The sequence below is a fragment of the Symphalangus syndactylus genome, chromosome 18 (genome assembly GCF_028878055.3).
Source record: "Symphalangus syndactylus isolate Jambi chromosome 18, NHGRI_mSymSyn1-v2.1_pri, whole genome shotgun sequence".
Lineage (NCBI taxonomy): Eukaryota > Metazoa > Chordata > Mammalia > Primates > Hylobatidae > Symphalangus > Symphalangus syndactylus.
Genome location: NC_072440.2, coordinates 65,456,519 through 65,482,300, shown reverse-complemented (window position 1 = coordinate 65,482,300; position 25,782 = coordinate 65,456,519). Strand labels below are relative to the sequence as shown.

The following is a 25,782-nucleotide window of genomic DNA, read 5'->3' as shown; positions in this document are numbered from 1 at the left end:
GGGCCATGTCCATGAATGGTGCCAGCCAGAAACACTCTTTGAGTCCCCAGTACGGCCCGCTGCCAGGGTGCTGTGGCAGTGGTGCTAACTCAGCAAGGGCTCAGCCAGGCCCGGGACTTTTTTGGCCAGGCCTTCCCTGCCTGGAATTTGACACCAGCTGAGACCAGGCCTGCACTGTTCAGCTGGATCTGCAGGTCTCGGGGAAGGAAGCTTCCTGGGGTGTCATTTTACGAGCCTTTAACATACCTAGCACTTTACCCTCTTGAGTCTCAGGAGAGCCCTGTGGCATCTTTATCCCTGCTTTTAAAGACAACCAAGACTCCTGGCCTGTTTTTGTTCACATTCTGACTGCAGAGCCTGTTGCATTCCACCACTTGGCACATTTCCTCCCACAGGGTCCCTCTGAGCCCAGAAACAGCCAGTTACCACCCTCCCCAAAGCCAGAGACCTTTAAGCCCCTCTGTCAACTTCCTCTTCCCTACAGCCACCAGCCACCATTTTTGGCCTTGTTCACTATTAATTGTTCAGCTTGAAATAAGCATCCATTTCATCACTCCTGTACCCGCTGCAGCCTGACTTCTGTCACCTGCTGCCCCTTGCTGCTTCTCCTTTCATTTGGTGCCATCTAACCCAGCCCTAAAAGAAGCCAGAGCTGCTCTCAGCATTTCCCACCCTGTCCTGCTTGGCTCTTCCTTCTCTCTCTGCTTCCCGGTATGGCATGGGGGAAGGGCACCAACCCAGAACAGAGGGGAGCTGAGGGTACCATTGCTCCCAGTGCAGTGCAGTGTCTAGCCCGGGCCATGCCTGGTAAGTGGCCATTTCCCAGATTATTGGAAAGTGTTCTTGTTCACAGAGGGCTCCTATGGAACCTTGGAGGCCTCAGAGGATCAGAGTGGAAAGGACCACCGTGCAGAGGCCATAACTGAGGCCTTGGGAAGGAAGTCACTTGCAGAGAGCATTCTACACCCGGTGCTGGCCAAGTTCAGAAACCCCCCTGTGGCTCCACATGTTGCTGCGGGTTTCTCCTACATCTTCCTCTGTGTGTCACTGGATGACACTGGATGACTGTCCCTGTATATACCAGACTGGGAACTCCTTGCAGACCAGGCCATTTCAGCTCCAGCCCTGGCCTAGCACAGAGTGGACCCTCCAGACACCAATGCTGAATGGGTGGATAACCACTTGGCTAAGACACTTGCTGCCCCCACAACCCCCCAGTCACCACGCCAACAGGTCATCACTTTCACCTCGTGAGGTGGGCCTCATTATAATCAGGTGGGCCTGATTATCCTACCAGTCTATGCCCCCTCACTTCACTTTTTTTTTTTTTTTTTGAGTCAGGCTCACTCTGTCACCCAGGCTAGAGTGCAGTGGCACGATCACTGCTCCCTGCAGCCTCTACCTCGCAGGCTCAATCAATCCTCCTATCTCTGCCTCCTGAGCAGATGGAACGACAGGCTCGTGTCACTACACCCGGCTAATTTTTGTATTTTTTATAGAGACAGGGTTTTGGCATGTTACACAGTCTGGTCTCCATCTGCTAGCCTCAAGCCTTCCTCCTGACTCAGCCTCCCAAAGTGCTGGGATTACAGGCATGAACCACTATGCCCAGCCATTATTTTTTCTTTTCTAAATAACAGAAATGAGGTCTTACTATGTTGTCCAGGCTGGTCTCGAACTCTAGAGCTCAAGTGATCCTCCCACTTCAGCCTCCCAAAGTGCTGGGATGATACGTGTGAGCCACTGTGCCTGGCTTCACTTCACTCAAATGCTCATGATCAGCCGGGTGCTGTGGCTGACGCCTGTAATTCCAACACTTTAGGAAAGGCCAAGGCGACCAGATCTCTTGAGCCCAGGAGTTTGAGACCAACATGGGCAACATGCCAAAACCCCATCTCTACAAAAAAAATACAAAAATGAACCAGGCATGCCTGTGTTCCCAGCTCCTCAGGAGGCCAAGGTGGGATGATCACCTGAGCCTGGGGAGGTGGAGAACTGCAGAGACGTGATTGTGCCACTGTACTCCAGCCTGGGTGACAGTAGCCACTCATCTAGCATCTGTGCAGACCCCCAGGTCTCTCCTGCCCACCCACACCTCTCCTGAGCCTAGAGCTGCACAACCAGCTGCCTCCTCCTCTCAGAACACTTCCATAACAGAATCCCCTCAAGGGAGCTACATCTGTACCCCCAGCTAACCAGGCCCCCCCTCTCCCAGCCTTAGCCAGCAGCCTGCAGGAGTGTGGCCAGATCTCAGCAGGCTGAGGCGAGGAGGTGGAGGCTAGGCAGCAGGAGGAGCAACTGTACAGTGATTCCAGCTCACAGGCATGGTTGCAAGAAAGCAGTTAAAGTGCTGCAGATGGGAGAGTCCAAGTCTAGTGAAGGTCAAGATGGAAGATGAGTGTGGAGCCAGAAAAAGGGACTGAAGCCACAGTCAAGGGGATGGGGCATGGGTGGGTAGAAGCAGGAAGGAGGAGTGACATCCCACACTCACCCTTCAGAAAGCCACACGTCTGTCTAAGCTGCCTAGGCTGGGTGAGAGCTCTCTTGGCCCCTGATTCCATGTTTGGCCCAGGCTAGAGCCCAGTGCACGTTAAATAAATGAATGAGTAGTTTCAAAGCCCTGCTCTGCCACTCCTGCCTCTACCCCTGTAAAATGGGGACATCAGTGCCTGCCTCATAGATGCTATTTCATGAAATGAGACAAGGACCACATGGTATTCCATCTGCCTTTCCATCCTGCGGAGTGGTGCAGAAGGACTCTGTGCTCCAGAGGACTCCCACTGCCCTCCCCATCTGCTCCTGCACCTCAGGAGCTTTCACCTAAGCCACATGGGGCCCCAGTCCACAGGGCATCCCTACATTGCCAGGTCAAGTTAAGAACCGTGGTATCCCATTTCCTGGAAAGAGTGCCCCTCCTAGAAAAATTTAAATGTATTCCTATAGGGTTGCAGGGTCTCCTCACACCTATCCCCTAGAATGGCTTAAATCTAAACAGATGACTTTTTTTTTTTTGTTCGAGACGGAATTTCGCTCTTGTTGCCCAGGTTGGAGTGCAGGGGCGTGATCTCGGCTCACCACAACCTCCGCCTCCTGGGTTCAAGCGATTTTCCTGCCTCAGCCTCTCGAGTAGCTGGGATTACAGACATGCACCACCAATGCCCAGCTAATTTTGTATTTTTAGTAGAGATGGGGTTTCTCCACATTGGTCAGACTGGTCTCGCACTCCCGACCTCAGGTGATCCGCCCACCTCAGCCTCCCAAAGTGCTGGGATTACAGGTGTGAGCCACCACACTCGGCCTACAGGTGACTTCTTAAATCAATACTGAGATTACAGTATTATGCCTCTTCAAAAGCAGGCTGGTGAGGACAATCTCCCACTCCCACCCTAAAAAGGAATAAAGAAAACCGCAGCATGAAAAAAACCAGAATGGAGAATGAGCCATTTCCAGGAGTGGTTTGAGCCAAGAGGGAGCTGCTCTTTGTCCGTGCTTGTTTCTGTGAGGGTCTCCTGGGCACAGCTGATAAACCACCCAAGTTTGAAAGACACACGTTATTTTATTAATATAGCCATCTCTCCCCACTGCCCCAGTGGTGAAGGTGTTTGCACTGCAACATAGAGGGGCACCAAATGCTCTGCAGGCCCTAGGCCGCTGCCACAGGCTGGGCCTGCCTGCAGCCAAGAAGGCTGCTCAAACTCTAGATGCCATTTGGAGCCATGAGTACCTGGGCCCAGAGGTGGCAGTGTCCTACCCAGGGAAGTCAACAGATCCTGCTCCAGGGCCCGGCTCTGGCCTGGGCCAGGACTAAATCCTGGCTCCCCTTTCTTGGTACTAAGGGGATTAGTGCTTAGTTGTCTGTAGGGGGTCAGAGTAGGGAGGGTTCCAGGAAGGGCTCCAGAGTGGCCTCACAGGGGACCTCCTCCTCTGGCCTCTTGAAGTCCAGGTCGTCGAGGGCGCAAAGCTGCACGCCATCCTGGGTAAGTTGGGCCCGCAGCGTGGGCGCGGTGAGGACGCGCAGCTCATGCAGCCGCTCCCAAGAGCAAGAGAAAGCGTCGGGGCCTTCACCGCAGCCGCCGGTGGGAGGCACACTGGGGTAGCCGGGGTGCGCCATCAGCTCGGCTGTCGGGGTGTGGCCCGCTAGGGTACCTTCCAGGACCCGCGCCAGTGCCCCGGACACGCGGTGAGCGGACATGTGCCGGCCGCAAGTGCTCAGACCCACGAAGGCGTCTGTCCACCTGTGGGGGGCGGGACATCAGCGGTGGGACCAGGCCGGGCCATGGCCAAGGCTAGGTAGGCTAGGGAAGGGACGGCGGGGCGGGAGGGGGTAACTGGGGTGGCGGCAGCGGTCGACGGCAGACTCGCTTCCGGGTTGAGAAACGGACACAGCTAGCCAGGTGAACAGCCAGTGCGGAGGGACGGAGGCAGCTATGGTAGGAGACGGGGCGGGGAGCCTCACCGCAGGCCGTGGCGGGAGAAGGGGCCCACGGCGGCCCGGGCGTCGCGCTCCACGGCGCAGGCGAAGGCGCGCGCGGGGGCCTCCAGCCAAGTGCAGTCAGCCACACCGCGCTCCAGCGGCAGTCGCGTAAAGCGCACCCCATAGGCCTGCAGCACCTCGGCGAACACCTGGCACACGCCTGCGGGCGGAGCGGGTCAGGAAGGAGCACGTCCCTTCACCTGGGGGCATCGAACTTCCCCTACACCCCAGCCCCGCCTGGGAGTAACGCCCTCCAAACTGGGATCACTAACCACGCACCTGGGAGCACGTGCACGTGCTGGTGCCCGTCCACGTGCGTGGGGGCCCTGCCCAGCAGCTCCCGAAAGCAGCTTAGTTGGGCCTCGAGCTCCTCCCGCACCTAGAGGGCGAGCGAGAGACACCTTGAGCGACCGGGAGTAGCTGCCAAGGATACCCTCCTCGTGCTTCCGTGTGACGGCTCCAGTGTTTTTGAATGAGGAAGCCATCCACCGCCAGCTCCTAACGGCCTCACAGTACCCTCCGGGCGGAGCTCTGGGGGTCCTCGCGAGCATCCTCCTGTAGCTGCGGCTCCGCACCTGAGGCAAATCCACGTCTCCGGCCGCCACCGCCTCCCGGAATCCCATCTTGCCAAGGAAGAAGCCTTCCGGGCCGAGCAGCGACGAGGCGCCACGGCAGGCCGGACCCACGGGGCGGCCCTCGGACAGGTTGGCGTGGAGGCCCGTGGGGATGCTGTGCCTGAGGGCGGAGCGCGAGCTGGAGCACTAGCGGCCGCGGAGCCGCGCGCCTCAAGCCGATCGCCGCCCTGCTAGGGGCCCTCCCCTCACCTGCGGGCCAGCTCCGCCGCGCTCTCCGTGGCCGCACCGTTGACCAGCAGGGACACGCTGGTCACGGCCCCGGCAAGAAAGGCCTCCACGATGCCCTCATCGCGTCGCGGACAGTAACCAAAGTCGTCCGCGGTGACCACCAGGCGCATGCGAGGGCGGGACATAGCCGCTTGGGTCCACCGCTCGCGCTCCCAGGGGAGTGGGCCGGACAGGACAGGCCCCGCCCCCGGACGCTGCCCAGGCCCCGCCCCGACGCTCACGCCCAGGTGCGGCTGCACTTCGCCTTTGTTCTCGCCACCTAGCGATCCGGCGTGCCCCTGCAAGGACCCGGCAACTGCTCCCTCTCTAACCAGACCAGTGATGGATTCATAGCAACGCGGAACCTTGACTGCAAAAGTGATATTTAATATGTAAAATACCAAAAGGAAGCCGGGCGCAGTGGCTCACGCCTGTAATCCCAATACTTTGGGAGGCCGAGGCGGGTGGATCACGAGGTCAGGAGTTCAAGACCAGCCTGGCCAACATGGGGAAACCCCGTCTCTACTAAAAATACAAAAATTAGCCAGGAGTGGTGGCACGCGCCTGTAATCCCAGCTACTCGGGAGGCTGAGGCAGGAGCATGGCTTGAACCCGGGAGGCGGAGGTTGTGGTGAGCCGAGATCGCACCACTGCACTCTAGACTGGGCGATAGAGCGAGACTCCGTCTCAAAAAAAAAAAAAAAAAAAGAATCTCCTACCCTTCCCAGAGACTGCCATTGTAAACTTTCTGGGTTGTGTCCTTCCGGTGTTTTCTCTAAGCAAATAAACACACCCAACTCCCTTTCTCCCCAACCCAACTTTTTTGTGTGTTGTTTTGAGAACATAAAGATGATTACATCAATGTTCACATTCTAGTAGTTTCTTAGATAGCAGTGCAAACGAAAATTTTCATATTATTAGCTATTTTTATTCTTTTTCAAATTGCCTATTGATCTTTGCAGATTTTTCTAAGAGCAGGCATTTTCTTGATTTGTTGATTTTTTTTTCTTGAGCTCTTGACACTAAGAAAATGAAAGAAAGCATATACACTAATGTCTTCATTTGAGAAAACATTATCTCCTGTTTCCGTCTTGAGCTCTCTGCCAGGCTACAGCTTTTACATTCATAACTTCACTGTTTTCTCTTTGGTCCAGAAAAGCTTTCCTTACCCATGACTGTATAAATAGTCATTATGGTTGGCAGCCCCAGTTTCCACTGCAATGTGGCAGTCTTGATTTTTCCCATGGAAAGTGTGGTATTTGTGTCCGGGCTATGAAATTGGTAATGTCATTCCTGTTTCACAGATGAGGAAACTAGGGTTCAGAGAGCGAAAGTGTGGTCCTGCCAGGAGTAGTGGAGCTAAGACTGAACCTCACAGCATGGGGCCAGCACCCAGGCCTGCTATGTCCTCTCTGTCCCTGACCTAGTGGGTAGCCAGAGCTGAGAGGACAGAGCAAAGCTTGAGAGGAACAATATTTCACGAGGCATGTGAGAATTGAAAGCCTCATACAGTCCTTCAACCATGCTCTTGGCATAAGGACTGTTGTGTTTATAGTGACTGGTGAATTGTCAGACCTCAACCAACCACCATTCTCCACTGGAAGCCGATCTTGGAAAGGTCAGAGGTCCCGAGGGTCTGCAGATGGGAAGGAGGAGACTGACATTTATTGAGCACCTACTTGGTGCCAGACACTGAAAGTATTAGAGATTAAGGGTGACTTGCCTCAGTTCTGGCCCCAAAGAAGCACCATCTGATAGAAAAATAAGTAGCAACATGGTATGGTAGAGTCTGGAATGGGGTTTACTGTGAATTGCGTAGGGCGTGGCAGAATTCACAGTAAAAGCTTTTTGGAAGAAGTGACACCATGGTGAGGTATTACTGAGCAAAGGGGAAAAGGAGGGAGGAAGAGGAGGTAAGAATATACAAGGCTCCACCGGGCACGGTGGCTCAGGCCTGTAATCCCAGCACTTTGGGAGGCCGAGGCGGGCAGATCACAAGGTCAGGAGATCGAAACCATCCTGGCTAACACGGTGAAACCCCGTCTCTACTAAAAATACAAAAACATTAGCCGGGCGTGGTGGCGGGCCCCTGTAATCCCAGCTACTCAGGAGGCTGAGGCAGGAGAATGGCGTGAACCCGGGAGGCGGAGCTTGCAGTGAGCCGAGATTGCGCCACTGCACTACAGCCTGGGCGACTGAGTGAGACTCCGTCTCCAAATAAATAAATAAATAAATAAATAAATAAATAAGAATACACAAGGCTCCACTGGGGTACCGGGTGTGTTGTAGGGAGATTTTATTGAATCCCATACTCCCATATTGGAAGAACACTCAAGCCTATTTACAGTGTGGGACCAATGCTAAGACAGGTTGAGTCACATTGGCAGGAAAGAGCAGAGCCAGGAACTGAAGCTAGGTCTGTGACTTAGAGCCGGCACTCTTTCCACTGCAGAGGGGAGAGAGGTCTCAAGGCAGAACCTGGGGCTGTGCACACCTCGGGAGGGGCGGAGGCCCCTGGAAACGAACAGGAGCAGGAGGCCCAGGGCTGTGCAGCGACCAAGGAGGACACGAGGAAGGTGCTTGTGTCACCAGTGGAATACGTGGCTTTGGCTTTTAGGCTCCCCTCGGGGCAGGAGCGGATCAAAGAGCCTAGCCCCAGCTTCGGTGGTGGGTGGGGGGTCCTCCCAGCAGCGGGGAGCGTGGGCACCAGCATCCTCAGCTTGTGGCTCCCAGGCGAGTGTGGGAGGGCAGAGCCCAGAGAATTGGAGGTGGGGCCAATGTGGGCCCCGCCCCCAACCATTGTGTCGGAGAGGGAAGTGGACGAGCTCCTCGGTAAGAACCAATGAGGATGTGGCATGCAAATAAGCAAGTGGAGGCCTCCAGCCGACTTCCTCGCACTGTGCAGCTGCTCTAGTGAGGGCCCAGACTGTACTGGCCTGTGTGGAGCAAGGCGGTGTTTCTGGTGAGTCTGTTGATTCTGGGCTGGGGCGAAAGCCAGGTTGCCCAGGGTTTGGGAGGAGGGAGGGTCGAGCACACGCAGATCCAAAGATGATCGGAGACAGGATTGTCCTCAGCGATTCCACCCCGATGACTGGAAACTGCCTGCCTGCAGACGCATGGGGGCCATGGAGCAGAGGAAGGGCTGGATGCATGAAGGAGGCGGGGTGCGGGGAGCGAGGGACCCGCAGACTCCAGGGCCACAGATGCGTGGACCTATTGGAGACCCTCAGGTTGTCTCCCCACCCCACGCAGAGAGGAATGCACAGCTGAAGAGAGAGGTGGGCAGCAGTCCCGGTCACCTGCCAGGTGACCACATGGCCAGGTGCCGCCACCACTCGGGTTACATGGCCGACGACGAGGCCAGCCACTCCATGTGCAGTGCACGGGTAAGTGTGCCCAGCAGGGCCCCGACTCTTGAGGCCACAAGATGTTCCCCACCAACGCTGGCTCCCAAGACCACAGCCCCCATTTCTCATTGTCTATTGACTTCTCTGGGCCTCTTAGTGAAGTCCTTATTGCCTTGACTTCTCCTATGACCCCCACTGCTTGCCCCTGTCACACTCAATTTCATTCCTTGTTTCCTCCTGACTTCCAGCGACTCGGAAGGGGCTTGGGTGGACTGGGACCCTAGAGTGGGAGCATGGAGTTGACTAGGTGCCTATGGCTCAAATTGGAGAAACAGGCCCGGGTAGCACAGGGCCCAAGACCTCAGGTGTTGTCTGCACTCAAGACCTCAGATGTTGTTTGCAGCCCTGCCATGGAGACAGGGATGGCCTGCTGCATGGACAGATGAGAAGCTGGAGGGAGACTCCGAGAGGTTCATGATTGCTCATCCTGCCATGTGTCAGGGCAGAACCAGGCTTGCAGACTCCTTAGCCAGGACTTGTGTGTGTGAAATGTAGGTGTTAGGAAAGCTTCAGGGCGACCCTGAATAGACCTCCACTTTGCAGATGAGGACATTGGACCTCAAGAGGGGCTGTCTTGCACACTGTCGTCAGGCTGTAGATGGCAGAGCCAGGGTCCAAACCCAGGGCTTCCAGACTCCAAAATGCAGCTCCTTCCACTACTCACTCCCACCCAGGTCCTAGTGTTACCCCAGGGAACCCTTTACCTGTAGGGCACCCCTGCCCCCTGTGACATACCTGTCTGCTCAGGTGCAGCTGCCCAAGAAGCCACTGGTCCCAGAAATGGGGCCAGCCTGCAGGCCGGGCCATGTGCGACACCCACCATCCACATGTGGCAGCTCAGCACTCCAGGGCCAACGCCGAAACAAGAGGCACACTCAGCCCTTTGGCCACTTTCTGGATTTCTTAACTGAGAACCAGGTCCTGGACAGCCTGGAGGCAGTGGTGGAGAAGGCGACTGAGCGCATGGCTGCCATGAAGACGGAGGCTGGGGTGCCACTTGTGGAGGTGCAGGACCCAGTGGAGGTGCCAAGTGGTAGACGGCGGGCACATGCCCGGCCCAGCCTCAGCACCGTACACCGGCACCGTGTACGGCCGACCCTCTGCACTGGACACCCCAACAACTACCCATCCAGCTCCAGCTCCATGTCCAACAGCCATAGCAGCCTCATGGCCGGCTGGCTGGGCTCCCACAGCCGGGACAGTGACCTAGGTGCCCAAGGCTTAGGCTCATTGCCACCTGTGAGGGACAAACTCCTGCTGGAGAAGAACCTCAAGCGGCTGCTACAGCTGGAGAAGAAAGGGGTGAGAGCTGGGGCCATGGCTGGGTGGGGTGGACTCCCACGGAGAGCCCAGGGCCAGGGTCAGCCCTGGCTTGGCTGCTCCTGAACACTTCTCAGAGTCACCCTCTTTCTGCAGAAAGGCCTCAGTCAGTCCTGCTCCCAGAGGGACTCCCTGCTGTGGGATTCGCTGGGTAGCCAGACCAGCTTTCAGTGGACCCAGGAGCAGCCCTTGTCCTGGTTCTCAGGGCTGCTGGGCTCAAGCTCTGGCGTGCCTGAAGCATCAGAGCCGAGGCCTGGAGAACAGGAGCCAGTCTTCTGCAAGCGAGAGTTCAATAAGGAGATCAAGTCGTTGCTGAGCCAGCTGGAGTCCCTCGACCTGCCTGGCTACTGTCCGCTCCGTGAGCCCCATCGCACTCTGAACTTCCTGGCTGACCACCGCCTCTTCCCCGCCCTGCAAAACGTGGTCAGCCAGGCTGTGGATAAGCTCCGTGGCGCCCGCTGCCACGACGGCCGTCCTCTGTTCCCCACCAGCTTGAAGCCCACCTCAGAGCTGCAGGTTGACCGCAATCTGCCACCTCTGGGCTCTGAGCCGGCTAAACCCACCAATGGCGGGCAGCCCCACGCTTCCCCCAGCTCCACAGTCTCCAGCCCCAAGACGTTTCAGAGAAAATTCAAGGACAGAGGAGGCTCCCCCTCCATGTCTAGTGCCCAGGTGGCCACCAGATTCAAGCTCAAGGTGACACCCACGGAGAAGCCCAATGTCCCCAGCCCCTCACTCCACTCCAGGGAGGAGGCACCTGACTCAGATCCCAAATTACAAAATCCACCTGTTTCCCTGAGCTCCAGCCAGAGGGCCTGCACCTCACCCTGCCCGTGCCCGGGATTGTGGTGGAGGTGGCCTGCAGCCAGGGCCACCTCAGGGTCCCTGTCACACCTCCACTTGCCTCCCCCTACCCCCGCTCTTCCTGCTACCTTCTCCCTGAGCTCTCCCCAGTTGCCTCCTCATCTCCCACCTCACTGTGTCCAGAGGTGACCTCCTCGAAAGTAGGACCCGGCATGAGTTTGCAGGAGAAGGGCTCCTTGACCCATCACTCCTAGCAGCCACTGTCACTGGCAGGTGCTCAAGGTCAAGGTCTCTTGCCCTGCACTGTGGAAACCTCCTGGGCAGGGGTCAAGCTGATGGGGGCCCATGAATCCTGGCCTAGCTACTACCAGGTGTTGTCACAGATAAATAAAGGCTATTTTTTATGCTGGGTATTTTTTCTAACGTTTGTATGTGAATCTAGAGACGTTCCTACATGGGGGTGGAAGGTCCCGTCCCTTGTGGACAGCAGCCCTAGCCCGGCCAGGGCCTTGCCTCCTAGGTCTAGCTCCCTTGAATCCAGCTGCCTCAAGCAGGACTCTCCAGTCTCTGGACTTTGCCGAGGGGAAGTTGCCCAGGGAGGATGTGTACAAGACGTAGGTACAAGACTCACACTGGTGGGTCTCCAGCATGGTCCCTTGACCCTTTCCTCAGCCATCAAGGCCCCTGCAGGCATCTCTCTGGGCACAGGCCTGGGCAGGACCCTGCCCAAATCCAGTTGTCAAGACTCAGATTAGCCTTACCCTGTGACAGGTCCCTGCCCTTGCCCCAGGCCCAACAGTTGTAGGAGGTGTGATGGTGAGGTGAGCATGAGAGTGGGCAGTTGAGTGCAGCATCATAGCAGATGTGGTAAGGCTGTACCCTTTGTGTGGCAAGTGTGTTTGTCACACTAAGCATACCCATTCATGTTTGTGATGGGCAGGGCTGGCAGGGCTCTGAGGAGGGCACAGTGGCTGGAAGGGGTGTCACAGAGGGATGGGGCTGGCAGGTGTGACATGTGTCCCTTTCCCTCCCCTGCTGCTATGCAGAACCCCCGCAGCAGCAGCAGATTCACGAAGAAGAAGCCACTGCCCTCCATCTCATCGAAGTCCAGCATGTCTCACTTCTCCAACCGCCTTTATGAGGAGCTCACCGACTTCCTGACCCAGCAGGCAGCCTCCTTGGTCATCTGCAAGTACGAGTTCGAAAAGGACCTCAATAAGCAGCTGGGCTTCTTCTCCTTCCCCGTCACCCACGTGCTCAGGGACCTTTCCCTGGGCTTAAAGAAGGTGAAAGGCTCCCGCATCCACCTGTCCTCAGAGACCCACCGGAGCTGCCTGCTGCGTAAACTGGAGGAGGCCAAAACGGCCCGGCAGGCCTCCCGGCTCAGCACCTCCCACCACAGCACAGAGACACCCTCTGTGCAGCAGGAACCGGCCACCCACACTGCCCAGGACCAGGCCACAGAGCCCTGCTGCTCCCTGTACACCAACTTGCCAGCCAGCTGGCAGCTCAGCCCTTTGGATCCGAAGCTCTCAGTGTCTGCCCGCACCGGCATAGGCTCCAGTCCCCCCAAGTTCAAGGACATGGACAATGAGGGCCGTGATAAAGCTGAGATTGAAGATGAAATGAGGATGAGTTCAAGGATGAGGACCAGGATGAGGACAAGGATGAGGATGGAATCCAGAGCCTCCCAGAGCCTGGAGAGGAGGCCTCGGTCAGCCACTCCATGGATGTGGGCCACAGTGACCCACCATGAAGTCCCCACTAGCCACTCAATTCCCTGCTCTGTCAGAGTTGCTGCCCATCACACCAGCCCCTGCCATGAGCAGGAGTCACCACAGGCTGAATGCCCATGAGGAGCTCTGCTGAGACTCTCAGGGGAGCCAGTGAAATAGAAATAAAGCCTGTGTTGCTGGGACACAGGTTTGCTGTCCTGAGATTTCAGCTGCCATTTTATTTATTTACTTATTCGTTTATTTATATTTAAGATGAAGTCTTGGCCGGGCTCATGCCTGTAATCCCAACACTTTGAGAGGCTGATGTGGGCAGATCACTTGAGGCCAGGAGTTGGAGACCAGCCTGGCCAACATGGTGAAACCCTGTCTCTACTAAATACAAAAATTAGCCAGGTGTGGTGGCAGGTGCCTGTAATCCCAGCTACTTGGGAGGCTGAGGCAGGAGAATGGCTTTAACCCGGGGAAGCAGAGGTTACAGTGAGCCGAGATTGCATCACTGCACTCCAGCCTGGGCGACAGAGTGAGACTGTGTCTGAAAAAAAAAAAGTCTTGCTCTGTCTCCCAGGCTGAAGTGCAGCGGCATGATCTCAGCTCACTGCAACCTCCACTTCCTGGCTTCAGACAATTCTGCCTCCTCAGCCTCCTGAGTTGCTGGGACTACAGGCACCCGCCACCATGCCCAGCTAATTTTTGTATTTTTAGTAGAGACGTGGTTTCACCATGTTGGCCAGGGTGGTCTCGAATTCCTGACCTCAAGTGATCTGCCAACCTCTGCATCCCAAAGTGCAGGGATTACAGGCATGAACCACCACGCCTGGCCACTAATTTTTTTTGTATTTTTAGTAGAGATGGGGTTTCCCTATGTTGGACAGGCTGGTCTCGAACTCCTGACCTCAGTTGATCTACCTGCTTCAGCCTCCCAAAGTGCTGGGATTACACCCATGAACTACCACACCCTGCTTTTATTTTTATTTTTATTTTTTGAGATGGAGTCTCGCTCTGTTGCCCAGGCTGGAGTGCCTTGGTGCGATCCCAGCTCACCACAACCTCTACCTCCCGGCTTCAAGGGATTCTCCTGCCTCAGCCTCTTGAGTAGCTGGGACTACAGGCGTGCGCCACCACGCTGGGCTAAATTTTTTTTTTTTTTTTTGGGAGACGGAGTCTTGCTCTGTCACCCAGGCTGGAGTGCAGTGGCCTGATCTCTGCTCACTGCAAGCTCCACCTCCTGGGTTCATGCCATTCTCCTGCCTCAGCCTCCTGAGTAGCTGGGACTACAGGCGCCCACCACCATGCCCAGATAATTTTTTTGTATTTTTAGTAGAGACGGGGTTTCACCGTGTTAGCCAGGGTGGTCTCGATCTCCTGACCTCGTGATCCACCTGCCTCGGCCTCCCAAAGTGCTGGGATTACAGGCGTGAGCCACTGCCCCCGGCCAATTTTGTATTTTTTTTTTTTTTTTTTTTTTTGAGACGGAGTCTCGCTCTGTCGCCCAGGCTGGAGTGGTGCGATCTCGGTTCACTGCAAGCTCCGCCTCCCGGGTTCATGTCATTCTCCTGCCTCAGCCTCCCGAGTAGCTGGGACTACAGGCGCCCGCCACCACGCCCGGCTAATTTTTTTTGTATTTTTAGTAGAGACGAGTGAAACCCCGTCTCTACTAAAAGTACAAAAAACTAGCCGGGCTCGGTGGCGGGCGCCTGTAGCCCCAGCTACTCGGGAGGCTGAGGCAGGAGAATGACGTGAACCCGGGAGGCGGAGCTTGCAGTGAGCCGAGATCGCGCCACTGTATTCCAGCCTGGGCGACAGAGCAAGACTCAGTCTCAAAAAAAAAAAAAGAAAAAAAACAAGTTGCGCTACCTACTCAGATTCAAGTAAAGGGGAAATGGACTCCATGTCTTTTCTTTGGCTTACGGGGATGGGAGGAATTGTTAGTGGTCATATTTGGAGACTAGCTACCACCCTTCCTCCTCTCCACAGCTGATTGTACCTTGAGCAGCCCTTGTTGAGCCAATCAGATTCTCTCTTGAGAACCTGAACCTTAAGACAAATTATGGTTGGTAGGTGGAGGGCACTGGAGATGCCATAATCAGTGAGGAGCTGCCCATAGGTTGAGCGGGAGAAGGTGGTCTGCAGCAGGAGGCCGGAGAAGGGAACAGCATAGAGAGGCGACGAGGCTGCCCGTGAGAGTCAAGGGAGTGTAAGTTGGCTTCCCCCACTCTGGGTCTGGTATGTCAGCCTACTTAGAATCCTATCTTGCTTGTCAGGAAGATTGCCTGCTGTGTCCTCAGCCTCCTACGGTCCTAAATGCAACTGGGAAATGGCTGGCAGCTTCTAGCAGGGAACTGGCATGATTTTTTGATCCATGCTTTCGCCACTTTTCTTTTGAGACGAAGTCTTACCTTATTGCCCAGGATGGAGGACAGTGGCGCCATCTTGGCTCACTGCAACCTCTGCCTCCTGGGTTCAAGCGATTCTCCCACCTCTGCCTTCTGAGCAGCTGGGATTACAGGCACATGAGACCATGCCTGGCTAATTTTTGCATTTTTAGTAGAGACGGGGTTTCACCATGTTGGTCAGGCTGGTCTTGAAGTCCTGACCTCAGGTGATCTGCCTGCCTCATCCTCCCAAAGTGCTGGGGAGCCACCGCGCCCAGCTGCTTTTACCACTTTCCTGTGTAGAGAATGCTTTGGAGGGGCCAGCATATAATGGAAGCAGCTAGACCTGCTAGGAGGCAGTGGTCAATACCTGAATGGGAGATGGAGGGGCTTGGATTAGAACTGTGATGGGGACTCAGGAGAGATGCCTTGAAATGTGTTTTGGAATCAGAGACATAAAGACATGTTGAATGGGCTGAGCATGGTGGCTCATGCCTGTAATCTTTTTTTTTTTTTTTTCTGAGACGGAGTTTCGCTTTTGTCACCCAGGCTGGAATGCAATGGCACGATCTTGGCTCACCACAACCTCCACCTCCCACGTTCAAGCGATTCTCCTACCTCAGCCTCCCAAGTATCTGGGATTACAGGTATGCGCCACCATGCCCAGCTAATTTTGTATTTTAGTAGAGATAGTGTTTCTCCATGTTGGCCAGGCTGGTCTCAAATTCCCGACCTCAGGTGATCCGCCCCCGCTTGGACTCCCAAAGTGCTGGATTACAGGCGTGAGCCACCAGGCCCGGCCTATACCTGTAATCTTAACACTTTGGAAGGCCAAGGTGGGTGGATCACCTGAGGTCAGGAGTTCAAGACCAGCCAGGCCAACATGGTGAAAACCCGTCTCTACTAAAAATACAAAAATTAGCCGGGTGTGGTGGTACATGCCTGTAATCCCAGCTACTCAGGGGGCTGAGGTAGGAGAATCGCTTGAACTCGGGAGGCAGAGGTTGCAGCAGTGAGCCGAGATCGTGCCACTGCACTCCAGCCTGGGCAATAGAGTAAGACTCCGTCTCAAAAAAGAAAAAAAAAAGACTTCTTGAATGATGCACACGCGGAGACTCAAAAGTTTAAAAAAAAAAAATGCTGGGTGCGGTGCCTCACGCCTGTAATCCCAGCACTTTGGGAGGCTGAGGCAGGTGGATCACCTGAGGTCAGAAGTTCAAGACCAGCCTGGTCAACATGGTGAAACCCTGTCTCTACTAAATATACAAAAAAAAGTAGCTGGGTGTGATGATGCATGCCTGTAATCCCAGATACTCAGGAGGCTGAGGCAGGAGAATCATTTGAACCCAGGAGGTGGAGTTTGCAGTGAGCCAAGATCGCACCATTGCACTCCAGCCTGGGTAACAAGAGCGAAACTCCGTCTCAAAGAAAAAAAAAAAAAAAGACTTGTTGAATGAGACGTGAGGAGCAAGGTAAAGAGACAAATGAGGCCGGGCGCGGTGGCTCACGCTTCTAATCCCAGCACTTTGGGAGGCCAAGGCAGGCGGATCACGAGGTCAGGAGATCCAGACCACGGTGAAACCCCGTCTCTACTAAAAATACAAAAAATTAGCCGGGCGTGGTGGCGGGTGCCTGTAGTCCCAGCTACTCGGAGAGGCTGAGGTAGGAGAATGGCGTGAACCCGGGAGGCGGAGCTTGCAGTGAGCCGAGATTGCGCCACTGCACTCCAGCCTGGGCGACAGAGAGAGACTCCGTCTCAAAAAAAAAAAAAAAAACAAAAAAAAAACAAATGAAAGAAGAATCCTAAGTTTTGTGCCTGAGCATCTGCTGAATGGAGGTTCCATTTACTGAGACTCAAGCCTGGGGGAGGGGTAGTTTGAGGGTGGTGACCAGGAATTCTGCTTTGGATGTGTTGATTTTGAGATGATGGCTGACATGTCCAAGAGTATATATCCATCGCCTCTCAGATAGTACTTCAGCTCTTCCACCCTAGACTGCAGACCCCTCAAGTGCAGGGACTACCAAATCCAGGGCAGACTGACCTTTAACCGTTTGGACACCTAAATGCTGAAAAGATCAAGGTGACTTATACTACATGTAACTCAAAATAAAAACAATATTAAACACGAAACCCCCAAAATAACATGTTGCTGTAATGAAAATGGCTTTACTCTGGATTTTCTGAACGCAAAATTCTGGATGATTTAATTAAATATGAACTTTTCTCTCTGCTTTGCCTGTGCTTCAACTACAAGCCTCTTGAGCCCACAGCTATTTCCTCTGTGACCCCACAGGATCTGGAGTGAAGCTGATGTAACAATGTCCCATGAATGAATAAATAAACAGTGGCGTAAGTTTTCCTCCCTTGAAGGTTGAGCTGACAACACTCTGAGAAGGCGGCAAGAAGGAGACCTACTCATGGCCAGGAGACCTGGGACACAGTCGCCCAGGCTTGGTTCCCACAGCCCCTTGGTCTCCTTGGACTCTGGTTTCCTAAGACAGCTTTGGGACTTTCTGGTGAGAAGCTGCCATTATTCTCAACGCCACAGCTCCCTGCTGCTCTCTCCTGCCCGATGACCCAGTGACCACGAGATTTAGCCACGAAAGGAGTCAAATGTATAAGTGGCCAGGGGAATTCAGAAACCCCAGGGTCTAGGGACTGTGGTGACCCAGTATCAGAGAGGGCCTAGGGCCGAATGACTGGGGGTTTCATTAATCCCGTGGTCCAGGGACTGAAGGACCAGACGATTCAGTGACTCTGGGATCTGTCGACTTTGTGACCACAAAATCTAGCGATCCAACAATCTCAAGACCCTGCAGCTGCGGGCCCAGGTTCTGAGGGGAGAGACTCATTACTGAGTGCCCAGGAGTCCAGGATCAAGGGGCGTCTTGAAAACGTGCCTGCAGGGTCCTAGGATCCTGAGCCGGTGTCCAGGGACTCAGCGGCTGCGGGGATCCGCGTCTTGACCAACTGCTCACGCTCACTCTCCGCCGCTCGGCGACTCAGCCGTCCTTCCCTGGGCACTCATTGGTAAGTCCTCGGAAGCGTGGACCAATCAAAACCCTCCTCGTGTCTCTAGTCCCCGCCCAGCTACTGCTCCCGAGAGCCGGGGGCGGGCCCTCCCCGCGCTGACCCAGTGGCAGTGCGAGCGGAGTGCCGCGCGGGCCGACTATTGGCTGCCGCGAGCGGGCGCTGTCAGAACCGGATTGGGCCGCGGCGGGGACGGAAGCGGCCCCAGGGCCCGAGGGGCTGGAACCTGGCCGGGGCGATGTGGAGCGCGGGCCGCGGCGGGGCCGCCCGGCCGGTGCTCTTGGGGCTGCTGCTGGCGCTGTTAGTGCCGGGCGGTGGTGCCGCCAAGAGCGGTGCGGGGCTCGTGACCTGCGGGTCGGTGCTGAAGCTGCTCAATACGCACCACCGCGTGCGGCTGCACTCGCACGACATCAAATACGGATCCGGTGCGTGGGGCCAGCGACTGGGAGAGCGCGGGGAACGGGGGCTCGGGGTTGGGAGTGTGGAGACACGGTGGTCATGGGGGTCTGTGGGCCGTTAGGAAGCCGGGCGGCCGGGGCTCTAGAGTCGTTGGGGGGTCGAGGGGCGCAAGGCTTTGAGGGTGTCGAGGATATTGAGGGCGGGGACGGTCGTCGGGGAACTGCGGGCCCAAAGACTGAGGGGGTGTCAGGCGGGGGCTGGGGGTGAGCCCTTGGGGTCCCCTGGGACATGTTACGGTCCCAGGGCGTGGGTCCGGGGTTCCGTGATTGACGGAGATCCTGGGTGTGTGGGGTGTCACTCCTCAGGCAGCGGCCAGCAATCGGTGACCGGCGTAGAGGCGTCGGACGACGCCAATAGCTACTGGCGGATCCGCGGCGGCTCGGAGGGCGGGTGCCCGCGCGGGTCCCCGGTGCGCTGCGGGCAGGCGGTGCGGCTCACGCATGTGCTTACGGGCAAGAACCTGCACACGCACCACTTCCCGTCGCCACTGTCCAACAACCAGGTGAGCCCCTCCCGGAGCCCCTAGAGAGACTCCTGGCCTGTGTGAGGGGCCAGTGACAGAGCCCTGGGTTCCAATCCGAGCCTCAGCTTCTTCGTGAAATGGAAATTTCACTTCAGAGATGGTTACTGAGCGCCCCCTCGGGGGACACAGAGTAACTCCGCCAGGATCCTGCCCCCAGGTGCTCCCGGCCCGGCAGGGAGAACGACGAATGAGAGATCCGGAGAGATAAGCCTGGATAGCTCTTCCTCTGGTGGCAAGTGGGACCCAGGAGGGGAATCCACACAGCCTTGAGGGTGGGGAATAGGAAACTCCACTGGGGAGGAGGAACTCAGGCTAGATCTGAAAGGATGATTAGGAGTCCTCCAAGCCACAAAGGGAAAAGAGAGACCTCCCAGGCCAGCAGGAGAGATTGTGCCAATGCATTGGAGGTCATTGGAATTCAGGGGATTGGAATGGAACAGTGGGTGCCCTTGGGGAGCTGGTGGAAGAAAATGTTTGAGATAGATAGACAGCTTGACTGTTAGCCTGAGGGGCTGAATTTTAGGCTGAAGGTAGGTCAGAGGGGTTAGGACAGGGAGAATGTGGAGGAGGAGGCCTTAGCTCCGTGGAGACCAGTGGTCTCTGCACAGACAGATGCAATGGTGTGTGCATGTGTCTGAAGAGCCCATGCTGGGGAGGGAGTGCTAGAGGTTGCGGGCGCGGGTCATGGTGTCACCTTTTGCAGCTGTGGGAGCTGAGGCTCCAGGAAGGGTAGGGAAGAACCCTAGGCTCGGTGTACTAGGTGCGAATGCCGCCTTCTGTGGTGACCACTGTCTTCTCATCCTCTGCACCTATAGGAGGTGAGTGCCTTTGGGGAAGACGGCGAGGGTGACGACCTGGACCTATGGACAGTGCGCTGCTCTGGACAACACTGGGAGCGTGAGGCTGCTGTGCGCTTCCAGCACGTGGGCACCTCTGTGTTCCTGTCAGTCACGGGTGAGCAGTATGGAAGCCCCATCCGTGGGCAGCATGAGGTCCACGGCATGCCCAGTGCCAACACGCACAATACCTGGAAGGCCATGGAAGGCATCTTCATCAAGCCTAGTGTGGAGCCCTCTGCAGGTCACGACGAACTCTGAGTGTGTGGATGGATGGGTGGATGGAGGGTGGCAGGTGGGGCGTCTGCAGGGCCACTCTTGGCAGAGACTTTGGGTTTGTAGGAGTCCTCAAGTGCCTTTGTGATTAAAGAATGTTGGTCTATGATTGTGTTTCACTGTGAGCCTGAGGATAACCAGGAGGTGCCAGCCCAGGCCCAGTTGATCATTTCTTCCTCAGTGCAAAACCTGTCTCCAGCCCAGCCTGACTGCTGAATCTGTCCAAACCCTTTATTATTTTTTTTTGGGGGGGAGGGTTTGCTTTTTTTTTTTTTTTTGAGACGAACTCTCGCTCTTGTCCCCCAGGCTGGAGTGCAATGGCGCAATCTCAGCCCACTGCCACCTCCGTCTCCCGGGTTCAAGTGATTCTCCTGCCTCAGCCTCTCCAGTAGCTGGGATTACAGGCACCTGCCACCACACCCGGTTAATTTTTATATATATATTTTAAGTAGAGATGGGGTTTCACCATTTTGGCCAGGCTGGTCTCGAACTCCTGACCTAAGGTGATCTGCCTACCTCAGCCTCCCAAAGTGCTGGGATTACAGGTGGGAGCCACCACGCCCGGCCTGGGTTTTGCTTTTTTTTTTTTTTTTTTTTTTTTTGAGGCGGAGTCTTGCTCTGTCGCCCAGGCTGGAGTGCAGTGGCGCTATCTCGGCTCACTGCAAGCTCTGCCTCCTGGGTTCACGCCATTCTCCTGCCTCAGCCTCCCAAGTAGCTGGGACTACAGGCACCCGCCACTGCGCCCGGCTAAGTTTTTTTGTATTTTTAGTAGAGACGGGGTTTCACCATGTTAGCCAGGATGGTCTCGATCTCTTGACCTCGTGATCTGCCCGGCCTCCCAAAGTGCTGGGATTACAGGCGTGAGCCACCGTGCCAGGCCAGTTTTGCTTTTTTAGAGATGGTCTCACTCCATTGCCCAGTCTGGAGTGCAGTGGCATGATCATGGCTCAGTGTAAACTTGAACCCCTGGGCTCAAGTGATCTTTCCACTTCAGCCTCCTGAGTAGCTGGGACTACAGGCACACACCACCATGCCCAGCTAATTATTATTTCTGATGAGACGGGATCTTGCTCTGTCATCCAGGCTGGTGTACAGTGGCAGTGATCATAGCTCACTGCATCCTGGGCTCAAGTGATTTTCCCACCTCAGCCTCCCAAGTAGCTGGGACTACAGGCATGTGCCACCATGCTTGGCTAATTTTTTTTTTTTTTTTTTTTTTGAGATGACGTCTTGCTCTGTCGCCAGGCTGGAATGCAGTGGCACAATCTCCGCTCACTGCAGACTCCGCCTCCCAGGTTCAAGCCATTCTCCTGCCTCAGCCTCCTGAGTAGTTGGGATTACAGGCACGCGCCACCACGCCCAGCTAATGTTTGCATTTTTAGTAGAGACGGGGTTTCATCACGTTGGCCAGGCTGGTCTCGAACTCCCAACCTCAGGTGATCTGCCCACCTTGCCCTCCCAAAGTGCTGGGATTATAGGCGTGAGCCACCATGTCTGCCCCATCTGGCTAATTTTTAAAATTGTTTTAGTAGAGACAAGATCTCACTGTGTTGCCCTGGTGGGTCTCAAATTCCTGAGCTCAAATGATCCTTCCACCTCTGCCCCCATAAAGTTCTGGGATTACAGTTGTATTACTTTTATTTTGAGACAGGTTCTTACTATTTTGTCCTGGCTGGACTCGAACTGCATGGCTCAAGCCTCCTCCTGCCTCAGTCTCTCAAGTCAAGTGGCTGGGATTACAGGCGGGTGCCACTGTGCAATCTTTTTTTTTTTTTTGAGACGGAGTCTCACTCTGTCACTCAGGCTGGAGTACAGTGGCGCGATCTCAGCTCACTGTAAGCTCTGCCTCCCAGGTTCACACCATTCTCCTGCCTCAGCCTCCCAAGTAGCTGGGACTACAGGCATACAGGCACCCGCCACCACGCCTGGCTAATTTTTTTGTATTTTTAGTAGAGACAGGGTTTCACTGTGTTAGCCAGGATGGTCTTGATCTCCTGACCTTGTGATCTGCCCGCCTTGGCCTCCCAAAGTGCTGGGATTACAGGCATGAGCCACCGTGCCCAGCCGCCACTGTGCAATCTTAACCTTTTCAGTGGTCTTCCATGTACTCCAGTGCTGCCCTGGGCATCCCCCTGTCCACCCTGAGGCAGTATGATGGCAAGTGACCCCAGGTCCCCAGCCCCTTAGCTTTATGAACCTTCTTGTTAAGGGTCAAGGCCAGACCTCAGAGCACGATGGATGGGAGCCCCACTCCCTGTCAGCTGCGATGGGGCACAAGCTCTCCAGCTCCCTCATCCCTAGATGTGAGGAGCTTACTCTCCTGTCAGTTGTGGCAGTCTTGACACCTGTATTTGACCAAGGGAAAGGTGAGGATTCTGCCCATCTGCTGGAAAGTATCATCACAGTTTCCCTCACTCGGTGCAAATGGCACCCCACCCACCCTAGCCTGCCTAGGCACATGGCATCTCAGGCCCCCACCACGACCTTTCAAAGTCTCGGTGAGATAACAGAACTACAGAAGATATTGCAAGGGAAGGCAGCCACATAAAACTGCTACCTGCAGAGATCTGAGAAGGCTGCCTGGAAGAGTAGGCACAATTTGGGCAGGCCAGAGTATCGTACCTTTAAGGCAGGAACAGACGAAATAGGAAAGCCCTAATAAAGGAAGAGAACTGTTAGCTTTGCTGGTGTGTTGGTGGCCTCTAGCGGTTATGGCAAAGATTACAGGCTTCCTGGACTTGATAACTCAGCTGGGCTGCTGTGGGTCGGCCATGGGAGCTGCTGAGTATAGTGGTTTGCTTCCCTGAAGCAGAACAAAAGAGCCCAAGGAGAGGCTAGGGGTGGCACCTGGCTGTAAGAGGCTCGGAGTAGTGTGGACAGAGCACCTTGCATTGGAGAAATCAATTGACTTCGTGTTTTTTTGTCGTTATTGTTGTCAATGCCTCTGTTGCCCAGGCTGGAGTGAAGTGATGCAATCTCGGTTCACTGCAACCTCCACCTCGCAGGTTTAAATGATCTTCCCACCTCAGCCTCTGGAATAGCTGGGACTACAGGCGTGCACCACCACAGCCAGCTAATTGCTGTATTTTTTCTAGAGACAGAGTTTTGCCATGTTGCTCACACTTGTCTCGAACTCCTGGACTCAAGTCATCTGCTCACCTCAGCCTGCCAAAGTGCTGGGATTACAGGCTTGCACCACCATGCCTGGCCTCAGTTGACCTTATTACAGGATGGAGTAGCTGGACATGGTGGCACATGCCTGTAATCTCAGTGCTTTGGGAAGCTGAAGTGGAAGGATTGCTTGAGCCCAAGAGTTGGAGACTGCAGTGAGCTATGATGGTGCTACTGCATTCCAGCTGGGCAACAGGCTCTGCCTCTTTAAAAAAAAAAAGAAAAAAGGCCAGGCATGGTGGCTCACACCTGTAATCCTAGCACTTTGGGAGGCCAAGGCAGGCGGATCACAAGGTCATGAGATCGAGACCATCCTGGCTAACATGGTGAAACCCCATCTCTACTAAAAATACAAAAATTAGCCAGGCGTGGTGGCGGGCACCTGTAGTCCCAGCTACTCAGGAGGCTGAGGCAGGAGAATGGCATGAACCTGGGAGTAGGAGGTTGCAGTGAGCCGAGATGGCACCACTGCACTCACTCCAGCCTGGGTGACAGAGCGAGACTCCATCTCAAAAAAAAAAAAAAAAAGGCCCAGCACGGTGGCTTACGCCTGTAATCCCAGCACTTTGGGAGGCCGAGGCGGGTGAATCACGAGGTCAGGAGATTGAGACCATCCTGGCTAACACGGTGAAACCCCATCTCTACTAAAAATACAAAAAAATTAGCTGGACCTAGTGGCGGTGCCTGTAGTCCCAGCTACTCAGGAGGCTGAGACAGGAGAATGGCGTGAACCCGGGGGGTGGAGCTTGCAGTGAGCCAAGATTGTGCCACTGCACTCCAGCCTGGGCAACAGAGTGAGATCCCATCTCAAAAAAAAAAAAAAAAAAGCCTTGGGGTGGGGTGAGGGGGTGGGAGAAAAGCTGTAGCCAATTGTGAATTTGGACTCCTGGGCAATTCTCCCATCTCAGCCTCCCAAAGTGTTGGGATTGTAGGTGCAAGCCACAGCACCTGGCTTTTTCTTTTTTATTTTTTTGGGGAGATAGGATCTTAGTCTGTCACCCAGGCTGGAGTATAGTGGCGCAATCACAGCTCACTGCAGCCTCTACCTCCTGAGCTTAAGAGGTTGTCCCACCTCAGCCTCCTGAGTAGCTGGGACCACAGGCATGCCATACCACACCTGGCTAATTGATAAATTTTATGTAGAGATAGGGTTTTGCTATGTTGCCCAGGCTGGTCTCAAACTCCTGGGCTCGAGTGATCCTCCCACTTTGGTTTCCTTTTTTTTCTTTTTCTTTCTTTTTTTTTTTTTTTTTTTTTTTTTTTGAGATGGAGTCTCACTCTGTTGTCCAGGCAGTGCCATGGCTCAATGCAACCTCTGCCTCCCGGGTTCAAGTAATTCTCTTGCCTACCCTCCCGAATAGCTGGGATTACAGGCATGTGCCACCACACCTGGCTAATTTTTGTATTGTAGAGACGGGCTTTCGCCATGTTGGGCAGGCCGGTCTCGAACTCCTGACCTCAGGTGATGTGCCTCCCTCAGCCTCCCAAAGTGCTGGGATTGCAGGCGTGAGCCACTGTGCCTGGCCCCTGCCTTGGCTTCTGAAAGTGCTGGAATTACAGCTGTGAGCCACTGCACCCGGCTTCATCGTTAAACTTCTTGAGGATCATCTACAGGTCTATCCACCTCTCCCATTACTCATCTGACCTGAGAGGATTTGAATGGAAGTATATTGTTGGGAGGTGATTCCAGAAAATGCTGGCACAGAGGAATGGCGCTGTGAGAGAGGAAGGGAAAGAAGCCAGTGAAAAGTGCATTATTGAGCAAGTTACCCCTGTGGGCAACTGGAGCTCAATCCCACTGGGGATCTCTGGGACCCAGTGCAGAACGTGCATCAAAGTTATCCCACCCAGCTGGGTGCAGTAGCTCTCACGTGTAATCCCAGTATATTGGGAGACCAAGGCGGGCGGATTACTTGAAGCTAGGAGTTCGAGACCAGTCTGGCCAAGAAGGCAAAACCCCAGCTCTACTAAAAAAAAAAATACAAAAATTAACTGGGCATGGTGATGCGTGCCCGTAATCCCAGCTACTTGGGTGGCTGAGGCACTCCAGCCTGGGCGACAGAGAGTCTGTCTCAATAAATAAATAAATAAATAAATATATAAAAGCTATTCCACCCAAGGGGCAAGGAAGTGAGGTACTTACCTCCCAAAGTAGTTTCCCTCACAGGCTGGGTCTGCTGAGTGGGTGGGGGGAGCCACTCTGTAGCACTTTGCACTGGCCTTGTACACTGGGTAAGGGACTTCTGAAGCCAGAATAAGGCCCCCAGGCTGAGCCTCAGGTGCTGGCCATGAGCATCCTTTCTGTAGAGGTAAGTGCCAAGGGGATATGGGTGGGACACCAACAGGGTGGACTACATCCTATGTATTCATCCGTTCTCACACTGCTATAAAGATACTACCTGAGGCTGGGCACGGTGGCTCATGCCTTTGGGAGGCAGAGGCAGGCAGATCACCTGAGGGCAGGAGTTCGAGACCAGCCTGGCCAACATGGTGAAACCTTATCTCTACTAAAAATACAAAAATTCGCTGGG

The 25,782-nt window shown here is 55.0% G+C and overlaps 3 protein-coding genes across 5 annotated transcripts; 2 read left to right on the top strand and 1 right to left on the bottom strand.

The window, feature by feature from the left end:
* Positions 1 to 3,536: 3,536 nt before the first annotated feature.
* YDJC (YdjC chitooligosaccharide deacetylase homolog) lies at positions 3,537 to 5,562 on the bottom strand. 3 transcript variants are annotated; one of them, XM_055252352.2, is made up of 5 exons: positions 5,299 to 5,550; positions 5,050 to 5,209; positions 4,754 to 4,853; positions 4,457 to 4,634; positions 3,537 to 4,235 (listed from the first exon to the last, which is right to left on the bottom strand). In XM_055252352.2, the coding sequence occupies exons 1-5, from the start codon at positions 5,460 to 5,462 to the stop codon at positions 3,866 to 3,868; spliced, it is 972 nt and encodes a 323-aa protein (XP_055108327.1). In that variant the 5' UTR covers positions 5,463 to 5,550; the 3' UTR covers positions 3,537 to 3,865. The 3 variants fall into 3 exon arrangements, with proteins under 3 accessions (XP_055108327.1, XP_055108328.1, XP_055108326.1); XM_055252353.2 differs by lacking the exon at positions 4,457 to 4,634 and having other exon boundaries at positions 5,299 to 5,562; XM_055252351.2 differs by lacking the exon at positions 4,457 to 4,634 and having other exon boundaries at positions 4,754 to 5,209; positions 5,299 to 5,555.
* Positions 5,563 to 8,262: 2,700 nt separating this feature from the next.
* On the top strand, positions 8,263 to 12,765 carry CCDC116 (coiled-coil domain containing 116). The gene is given in 5 exon segments (XM_055252308.2): positions 8,263 to 8,702; positions 9,471 to 10,025; positions 10,140 to 10,739; positions 11,894 to 12,470; positions 12,473 to 12,765. Coding segments are annotated over 5 exon segments (2,133 nt in total). The 5' UTR covers positions 8,263 to 8,432; the 3' UTR covers positions 12,604 to 12,765.
* Positions 12,766 to 18,158: 5,393 nt separating this feature from the next.
* On the top strand, positions 18,159 to 20,189 carry SDF2L1 (stromal cell derived factor 2 like 1). Its single transcript, XM_055252378.2, has 3 exons — positions 18,159 to 18,411; positions 18,751 to 18,947; positions 19,784 to 20,189. The coding sequence occupies exons 1-3, from the start codon at positions 18,225 to 18,227 to the stop codon at positions 20,063 to 20,065; spliced, it is 666 nt and encodes a 221-aa protein (XP_055108353.1). The 5' UTR covers positions 18,159 to 18,224; the 3' UTR covers positions 20,066 to 20,189.
* The last annotated feature ends 5,593 nt before the right edge of the window (positions 20,190 to 25,782 follow it).

Excerpts from the sequence above, each read along its gene's own strand:
- SDF2L1 (XM_055252378.2), top strand. The coding sequence starts at position 18,225 with ATGTGGAGCGCGGGCCGCGGCGGGGCCGCCCGGCCGGTGCTCTTGGGG. Across the intron at positions 18,412-18,750 it reads CGACATCAAATACGGATCCG|GCAGCGGCCAGCAATCGGTG; the intron begins GTGCGTGGGGCC and ends GTCACTCCTCAG. Across the intron at positions 18,948-19,783 it reads CGCCACTGTCCAACAACCAG|GAGGTGAGTGCCTTTGGGGA; the intron begins GTGAGCCCCTCC and ends CTGCACCTATAG.
- YDJC (XM_055252351.2), bottom strand. The coding sequence starts at position 5,462 with ATGTCCCGCCCTCGCATGCGCCTGGTGGTCACCGCGGACGACTTTGGT. Across the intron at positions 5,210-5,298 it reads GCGGCGGAGCTGGCCCGCAG|GCACAGCATCCCCACGGGCC; the intron begins GTGAGGGGAGGG and ends CTCCGCCCTCAG. Across the intron at positions 4,236-4,753 it reads GCACGTGCACGTGCTCCCAG|GTGGACAGACGCCTTCGTGG; the intron begins GTGCGTGGTTAG and ends CGCCCCCCACAG.